Raw genomic sequence first — 9668 nt, 5'->3', positions numbered from 1 at the left:
AGCCCACCAGGCTCCTCCATCCATGGGATTTTCCAGGCAAGAGTACTGGAGTGGGGTGCCATTGCCTTCTCCAGTCAAGATGCTAGGCTCAGGCATTTAGATTTTATAACAGACAACAGGGGGTTACGTAGTGTCACGAACCAAAGATGACAAGAGAACCCATTTCATATACTAATGCAAATTCTTTTATAAGGAAAAATGTTTTGGCAAACTTTCAAAATTTTAACCAATACCACGGGACTGAGTTGTGAACTCTTTACTCTGCCAAGCAATCAGCAGAAGAACCCATAGGTGTCTGTACCTTTTTTGTGGTCCTTAGATGTTTATGTGCATGCTAAGTCACTTCAGTCATGTCCTACTCTTTGTGACCCTATGGACTACAGCTCACCAGGCTCCTCTGTCCATGGTATTTCCCAGACAAGAATATTGGAGTGGGTTGCCATGCCCTCCTCCAGGGACCAAACCCCTGTCTCTTCTTACCACTAGCGCCACCTGTAAGATTAATTTTGTCTACTTTGTGTTTTTACCTGCCAAGTAAGCCACGCTCTGTGTATTCACCTCAAATTTGTCACAATTTCTGTGTTTATTAACCAGAGCTAGTAGTGTATGCAAAATTCTGACTGTTCTTGCAACAATGGCAGGTGAAGGATGCCTGTATCCTAGAAAAAATAAAAACAAACAAGAAGTCAATTCTTTCTTTCAGTAAGCATTTGTTGAATTCTTATTCTGTGACTAGCAACTCTGCAAAGAAGAGAAATATATAAGGGGGAACTCCTGCCTTCTGAGACCAGCCATTGGGGAAGGTAAAATATACACATATGTGAACAGTTAATTAATTACATATAGGATTAAGCACCAAAAATGTGCAGAACAGAATAATGCTCCCTAGAACACTAAGGTACCTCAGGGAGAGGAAAATCAGGAAAGATGATAAGTGTTTCAGATCTTCTATTCCCTACAACAGCACAAGGATTTTTTTTAAAAACCTATTATTGTAGTTTTAAGATATGCTTTGAAAACATGGTTTTATCATTTAATTTTTTTTCTAGTTAAAGGAAAAAACCTTATGATACAAGGACTATATGCTCCCAAAGGTCAAAGAATTGGGTTGATTAGGGGGTAAGTTTGATTTCTGGACAGCTTTTAATCACTAATGCAACTCCATTTAAAACAGGGGATTTGTATACTGGAAATATTTCATATTCCTTTAGAAATACAGAATAAGCAAGCACTTTATCAGCCTAGTTGCAATTCATCTCTTGGTATCCCGCAGTAAGTGTAGTATCTTTTGAGCAATCCCTATTCCCTTTAGAGATTAAAACGGTCAATATTTTTTTGCAAAGATTTCATAAGGTGGTGAAATAAAATGTATACATTCACACCAGTGTATGTGTGTGTGTGTGTGTACCTGGTTAAAAACCTGGGGGAACCTCTATGATCCCTCAAGCCTAACAATCATTTAAATTGATACAAAACTGCAGATTCAAGTTCTAGCTTGAGTCTCTAATTTTGGCCAAATCTAAAACCAGCAATTCATGCTAGCTACTTATCCCAGGCTATACTTTACACTGCTTTTGCTTCTGACTCACCCTATACGCCATTTCTGTTAACTGCAGTTTTGGGCCATGCCCGTACCAGATTAATCAACCAAAGCTAACATTCAGTGAAGTCAGAAGTAGGGAGTAAAGTCAGATGAGTGACTGAGGGAGCTGACTTTGAGGAATAACTGGAGATCACTGCTGTAAGTAATACAGAAATGTGGAAGTGGGAGAATGGGGACCAGAGGGCGAGGTCCTATGGTATGTAATAACAGGAGTCAACAACAGTAAATTAGTAACAAGTTAAGACAATCTCTGGTCAAATCTCAAATTTCTAACATGAGTTACTCAAATAACATTTATTAATTTGTCTTATTTTGATAACCAAAAAGATACTTAAGTATCATTAACTAATAAAACAGCTATTAGAAAGTTCAGTACTTAGAAACTGTGTAACAATCAACTCCCTTGCTTTCTCAAGGAAATTTGGTATTTGATATGGAAATCAGGCTCTATTAAAATACATACTAAACAAAACATAACTCACTAAGACATATAGTTTGCATTTAATGTAAGACATATGGGGCAAATTATATCAACTATTTTAGTTACTTCTGGCTTCTTGATACTATTTCATAAAAATATTTTGACACAAGGCCTCTACCTTTTAAGAGGTGTCCAACCAGTGCGAAGTTAAAGTTAGAGTTGAAATTGAGTCCAACAAAATGATCCATTTGTTTGCAGTGCCATTCCAGAGGGTTCCGGATTGCCATGAACACTTCCTCTGGACTCTATTAAAAATAATCATGAGATGGTTGATGGGTTCACACAGAAAGGATCACTTAATTGGTTTTTGTTTGCGTTCAACAGCTATGACAAGGTCAATAATCCTTTTAGGTTGAGAAAAATTATTTTCAGATGACTACAAAATACCATAGAACATTTAAGGTACCAGAAATAAATTAGTGCAAAAGAGTCAAGCATGTAGGGAATAAGGTGATGGAAGATACAACGGCTTTGATTTATAATGCAAAATAAGTGACTGTCAATTTATATCCTGGTGACTTTTAAAAACCTATACTGTTATTTTAAATAAGACCATGCATTGAATTGTAGCTGGCACTTTGTGTACTATGACTGGACACTCAAGAGAATGAAGAGAACTCATATCTACTGAGTGCCTGCTGTATAGAACAGTGTTAGATACATTAATGTACTGAAACCTTAAAGCAATTCTGTGTAACAGATATTAGCTCCATTTTACAGATTGATCGATTGATTGATATATCAGTGAACTAAACAGACAAAAAGTACTAGCCCTGGAGAATTTGACAGTCTAGTGTGGTAAAACAAAGAACTGAAACTCAAAAATGCTATGTAACTTGACCTCTAAATTAAGGTATTTAACAATATTTCCTAAAGTGTGGTTTCAGGAATACCTGCCTTAAAATCACTGACGATGCTAGTTCAAGGGTGGAAAGTACTGGGTTCCATCTCAGAATCATGGGAAGTGGTAAGGCCCAGCAATTTGCTTTTTTTTTTTTAAAAAAAGCCCTGTGATTCTCTTATACACAGAGATTTTATTTTAAAGCAAAAACTGAAAGTACTTAGGGTCATGTTCAGATCTGTCTAGGTTTCTACCTCAAAGAAAGAAAAACATAGACTATAAAATAAATGTAGAGAGATGTTTAGAGTAGCATTTTCTATAATAAAAAAAGATAACAGACAAACCAAATGTCCATTAATGGGCAAGGTTAAATACGTTGTGGCTCATGCATTCTGTAAAATACTCTGCAGTCATGAGCAAGAATTATACACACACACACATGAAATTTTGTGTGTGTATATATATATATATGCTTTAGAAAGATGTTCATATTGTTAAAAAAAAGCAAGTTGCAGAATATTACATAAATATTAAAGTATTAACTTACTATAAGTTCAATGTATATATATTTTTTCAGCTTTACTGAGGTATAACTGACAAAATTGTAAGGTATTTCATGTGTACAATGTGATGATTTGAAGAATGAATGTATATCCTTTCACATATACATTTCTCCCATTAAGTTAATAAACTATCACTTCACATATTTATATCCCATCCCCTCTTTGGGGGGAGAACATTTAAGTTCTCCTCTCTTAGCAAATTTCAATTATAATACAGTGTTATCAACTATAGTCATTAAGTTAAATAATACATCCTCAGACCTTATTCATCTTTCATTCTGGTAACTTTTAACAAGCTTTATTAATGGATTCCTAGTATCCTGAGGCATTTGGAGTCAATATTAACTTCTGCTAATGGGTCTATTTTGGCAATGAAAATGCCAAGGCAGATATTCCTAGACAAACACTTCACTCACAAATATCCTATATTCATAAAAAAGGCCAAAAGCTAGCCATCTCTCTGACCACCACTGTCCTAAGACCACTCCAGAAAAGAGCAATGGAATTAGGAAAGAGAGATTCTAGTTCCAAATCAGATGCACAAACATGAACAAGTTACCTGACTTCTTTGTTCTTTTCTATCCTATAAAATGGATGATAAAACTTCAAGATAACTTCTACATCTAAAATTCTGCTTCCACATTTCCCAGAGCCCCAGCTATTGTGGGTCTACACTACACTACTATTTGGAAGACAAAACAAACAATGCTTAGACCAGGCATCTTCACACATAAAACCAGGCTCTGGTCTGTTTCTTTCTTCTCACAAGGTCTGTTAATTTTGCTTTAAGCAAATCTCTTATTATATACACCTATCTATCTTAAAACTCCTCTCTTTTCTCCTAGACGCTTCTCTTTTTTTCCTCCAAAGACAAAATGAATATAATTTCTTACTATTGTATTTCTTTTACTATACTCTGCAAACCAAAACCCAATCTCAATCAAAACTAAAAGGTTTTAAGAGGGGTGGTGATGGTATTAATATGTTTTAAAGTGGGATTAAGCAAACAAAAGACTAGCATAATTAAATATCCAAAAGTTTCCTTTAGACGCCTTATTTGCTTCTAATTATACCTATTTCTCATTAAGTACCATAATTCAATAAAAGTGAGCTTATTTTTAGATTATTTCTTCATGAAGTGAAGTAAGGGTGGGGAATGCTAACCTTTACCCTTGGATTATGAAATTACAATTAATGAATGTACAGTGCATAAGACAGCATAGAGCCTAGCAAGGTAGCTATTATTATTACTCAATATTTTTATCCTTATTCTGTTTACCAATATTGGGCAAGTACTGTTTTTTTGCTATTTTTATATAAAAAAGTATGCAAAGTTTAAACCATTTTATGAGCTAGTAAGGAATATATTCACAACCAGTTACAAAGAAATTCATATTTAAAGATGGATCTCTTCTAATTTTAAAAGAAAACAACAACAAAAAAAAGGAGACACTCTAACATGCATAATTTAGAAACACCAACCGAAAGCTTGTTTACCTTGTCGTTGAATATCCTGAGACTGTCTAAGGTGTGCAGGTTTTGTTCCAGAAGTGCAGTGCCTGCTGAATACAAGTTGACCTCATCGAGCTGTAGCACGGCTACAGCAACCCAAAAGAGGGCTTTGTGCAGAGGGGAGTCCTAGGCAGGGGAGACGCACACCAGGTTAGTAAGATACACCACCGTCTCATCAGAACACACTGTGGTATACAAGAAATCATGCGTGTGCGCTCAGTTGTGTCTGACTCTCTGACCCCGTGGACTATAGCCCACCAGGCTTCTCTGTCCATGGTATTTTCCAGGCAAGAATACTGGAGTGGGCTGCCATTTTCTACTCCAGGGAATTTTTCCGACCCAGGGACCGAACCTGTATCTCCTGCACTGGCAGGTGCTTCTTTACAGCTGAGCCATTGGGGTAGCCCCTTAATAGAGTTTATCTAAAAGTTCCTATATCATTTATGCTTTCTTTCCTTAAAAGTTTCTTTAGTTGAGTTACTTTCCTTGCTTACAAATTTGTAACAGATATAACAACACTTTATTTAACATATTAAACCTAGGCACAATGAAAATATTATGCTTAATATTTTAAGCATGTCTATATTAATTAGATCAACAAATATTAATACCAGGTACTTAATACTGAATATTTCTTAATTCATGTGAACCTGAAATTCACTTAGGTTAATTTCTCTTGTATTTAGAACTGCTTGATTTGCAAGTGCTTATTTTTCTTTAGGCTGGTTAGGTTAGAGCTCATTTTACAAATTAACCGCAGCAATATTATCCAAAGAAACATACTGAGACGTACATATATCCAAACAGACACAGTCAGAGATATACCTTCATTTTCTAAACTTAGTCATGAATCAAATATGACAATATAAAACAAAATGTGAATAAGTTGGAATAAGAAAATTTAAAAGGCTTCTTTCCTCCCCCCCAACTCAGTTTCAGCAATTAAGAGACAGTCTAGATAAGTGATCCAGAGAGCTCTGGGTCTCAAGGCACAGGGAGAGAAAATCAGGTTCTCCTAGTAGGAGTTTCTGCCCTCAGGACAAGAATTCTAAAGAGAGATTTTTTTTTTTCCTTCAAGCTTTCTCTACTGTTTTGGGAATTAAATTGGTTGGGGGTCAGTTAATTTTCTACTGGCATTGGGTAATAAAGTGGTGCAAATGAAGTTTCATAATTTTCACAGATACTCCCTTTTTTTTTAAGGGTTTTGAAAAGTTGGTCAGCCCGTGTAACAAGAGTGTTTTGTGTGTCACTCAGACCAACCTAGACTGTCTTTGACAAAAGTAGCTAAATCCTCATCTAAGCCTTCTTTAAAGGTGGAGTTAAGCAAAAGGATCATTTTAGTTGTTAGAATGACTCAAATGTCAAGCCAGAATATTGCTTAAAACCTTTTCCCCCCAATCTTCCATAATAGTTTGGATTGATTCATCTGATCTTTGCTTGCACTGTTGAATCTTTGTCCATTTATGGTTTTTGGAGAAAGCTCTGACATAGGTTTCAGTAATTTCTGAGCTAATTCCTTGTATTTGGTGCAAGCTTCTGGACTATGTGATTCACAGTCCTTTAAGTGGTATTTTCACCTTGCTTTCTCTAGTCATTGCCTTGTTCTGTTTTCAGAAACTAACATCTGCATTAGTTGATACAGATCTGAAAACCTGGGCTCATAGGTCCAGATGGTCAATTAAAATTCCTTAACAAATCCCAACGGATCCTAGCTGGGATTGAGAAATTCCTTAGCTAAACCCCTAAATTCTGTTCGGATCCAGGGTGTATAGGTAAGCATCGAGGATGATTAATTTCTCCCTGTAATAGGTTTCTCCTTAAGGGAGGTATAATCACTTCTGAATTTTTTTTATCCTCCTTTGCTGGGGAAAGGTGAGAAGTAGGAGGCAGAAGAGCTGGAAGACTTTTTTAAAAACCATCTGGGCCAGACGCATTCCATTCAGTTTGACCTTACAGTTAGCACTGCACAGCGTCTTTTTCTAACTGTGCACACAAAAATATCCATTTTGGAATAGCAAAAGAACCCCAATTTGGCCATTTTAGAATGTTTGTAGAACATATAGCTCAAGACCAAGAACATACAGGTCTTTATTTCTATGTAATCTCTCTCAATTTGGCGTATCTTTGTACTCAATTCACAGAATACAACTTTAGAATTGGAAGATAATACTATGCCATTACTTAGTCAATTTATTAATGTAGAAACATAATGTCCAGATGTTATACAGATGACCTGCCTGAGGTCACAAAGCTGAGATGAGCTCAGACCATCCTAAAACAGTGGCTGCTATTATCTTATTTCCTTTAAACATTATCTTCACTTAGCACCCAAACTCCTTTGATTATCAGGTGTGCTTTACCCCAGCTTTACATTTCTCCACAACAATGATCACCAACTAACGTATCATGTATTTTAATCACTTTATTATCTAGCCACTCCTCAACTTTCACATTCATTCCAGAATTAAAGTTCCATGAAGGCAGATAATTTTATTGGCTTTGTTCAGTATTATATCTCTAGCACCTAAAACAGTACTTGGCACATAGCAGATGCTCAACTGGATGAAAGAATTAAGCATATATATCCATCTTTCATTTAAGCACTGATAAGCCAATACCTAAGCACTTAAGAACATATTCTCCATCCTTACTCTTCCTCTAATGTAAATAAAACAACTGAATTTTAAGGTAAGACATTCTACTTTAACTATAGTTTTTTCTTTATAATTTCTCTATCCATCTTATTTTCTGAACTCTTTGAAAGAAAATAACATTTAACACTAACACCCAAAATAAATGCACTCATTTTCTACACAGTAATTACCTTATTAAGAAGTGGTTGTAATTTGGTTAGTGCTATTACTGTAGCTTCTATCAGAACTTGACTGTTGTAAGTATCAGGTCCTTTTAAGCAACTCTCAAGAGCCTTTTAGAGAAACAGAATTTTTATGTTACTTTCATTGAAACAAAACATTTACTCCTAAACTGAATTTCAGAATTATTTCAGAACAATTCTTTATTTAATAAGTGTGAGGATTATTTCCAATGCTGTGGTGATCTTGGTAGCTAGTAAGCACATTTGGAATCTTTTTAAGAAGTATTTCTATATTATATGCTAATATAGGAAGTCAGGCATTGTTATAGCAATTACAAATTACATAATTTTACACAAGGCTAGTCTTTGTGGTTGTTGTTCAGTCGCTAAGTCGTGTCTGACTCGTTGCAACCCCATGGACTGTAGCCCACTAGGCTCCTCAGTCCACGGGATTTCCCAGACAAGAATACTGGAGTGAGTTGCCATTTCCTTCTCGAGGCGATCTGCTCCATCCAGGGATCAAACCCGCCTCTCCTGCATTGCAGGTAGATTCTTTACCACTGAGCCACCTTAGAAAGGTAAGGCTCGTCTTACCATCTAGTAAAATGCTTATAATAAAACAGTAAGAGTACCTTCTGCCAAAAGAAATACTTAATTTTTTTAAGATATCTTCTCTAGAGAGGCTTTACTTCAAAGAATTATAATAATCAAAACCCATTTTTAAAGATTCAATAAACAACATATAAGATACTTTATTAAATTCAAATTTAAATGTCCCTTAGAAAAATTCAAGATATAATTTACAACTTGGGAACCACAAATATTTGGGAAGAGAGGGGGAAGTACCTTGCTGAGGATACGGATAATCTGCTTTATCTGCCCATGAGATACTCGTTTGCTAATACAGCCAAAGACAACAAGAGCTCTCGGTTGCAGGGACGGGTTATACTGGAATGCAAATCTACAATTAAAAAATTCAAAGAGCTTATGAAAACCTTTGTGTTTATATATATACATATAAATACATAGAATAATTACTTAGAATATCAATTATGCAGTAATATCTATCTTTTCAACAGTACACATACTTTTGCAACTTAAATGTGGGACATACCTTTGTGCTAGTTCTGTCCATTGGTCCAGCCACTTGCATGTTGGAATATCTCTCATACATGCCTAAAAAAAAGATACTCTAAATATATTTATGTACATAAATATTTCTAGAAAATTCTAAACACAGTCTATGGGAATGTTTTTATTTAAGCATTAAGTGCAAAACAGAATAAAACAGTATTTCTTCTATACAGTACCAGTGGATTTTTAAAAATGAGTTTAGCTTCTTATCATTTTGCCTTCTATACCTCCATGATCTCCAACAAAGCCTCTGTGACTGTCTCCAAGGATGTCAAAGCAAAAGTCTCCCTCTCATAGGAGCCAGGAGAGAATGACCTGTCCCGGTAGCTGGAGCGGAAGGCAATGACAGCAGCTGACTTGACTTTGCTAATGCCAAATAGCAGGTAAAATTTCGGTAATGAGAACTCTGTCAAGCTGAGTCTCAAAACTTGCTTGGTCTCTTCTATAAAAGACAAAAGGAACAAGTAAAGACTTTAAAGATACAATTTTTTTTTAAAAATTCTAGTGTCACATATTTTATTATGAATTTATAAAATTTGAATATCATATCAAATTACCTAACAGTGCTCCCTAAATCAACCCTCTTGATACATTAGCTTCATGTTCATCAATTAACTCCCTATCTACAAGAGATGGCAAGAGTGAATGTCGACATTCTAGGAATCAGCAAACTAAAATGGACTGGAATGGGTGAATTTAACTCAGATGACCATTATATC

At 35.5% G+C, this 9668-nt stretch overlaps 1 protein-coding gene across 6 annotated transcripts in view; it reads right to left on the bottom strand.

Annotated features, from left to right (window-relative positions):
* Positions 1 to 9668, bottom strand: part of NF1 (neurofibromin 1) — a 275386-nt gene that overhangs the window by 25729 nt on the left and 239989 nt on the right. For all 6 annotated transcript variants that reach the window (XM_010861452.1, XM_010861457.1, XM_010861455.1 and 3 more), the window contains 7 exons: positions 9177 to 9391; positions 8930 to 8991; positions 8662 to 8776; positions 7825 to 7926; positions 4986 to 5126; positions 2203 to 2329; positions 528 to 659 (listed from right to left, as the gene is read on the bottom strand). In XM_010861452.1, coding sequence (XP_010859754.1) covers positions 528 to 659; positions 2203 to 2329; positions 4986 to 5126; positions 7825 to 7926; positions 8662 to 8776; positions 8930 to 8991; positions 9177 to 9391 — 894 coding nt within the window. The remainder of the gene's footprint in view (positions 1 to 527; positions 660 to 2202; positions 2330 to 4985; positions 5127 to 7824; positions 7927 to 8661; positions 8777 to 8929; positions 8992 to 9176; positions 9392 to 9668) is intronic.

This window comes from Bison bison, unplaced genomic scaffold, assembly GCF_000754665.1.
Source record: "Bison bison bison isolate TAMUID 2011002044 unplaced genomic scaffold, Bison_UMD1.0 scf7180017864472, whole genome shotgun sequence".
Lineage (NCBI taxonomy): Eukaryota > Metazoa > Chordata > Mammalia > Artiodactyla > Bovidae > Bison > Bison bison.
Note: the sequence above shows the minus strand (reverse complement) of the source record. Positions and strands in the feature narration are given on the sequence as shown.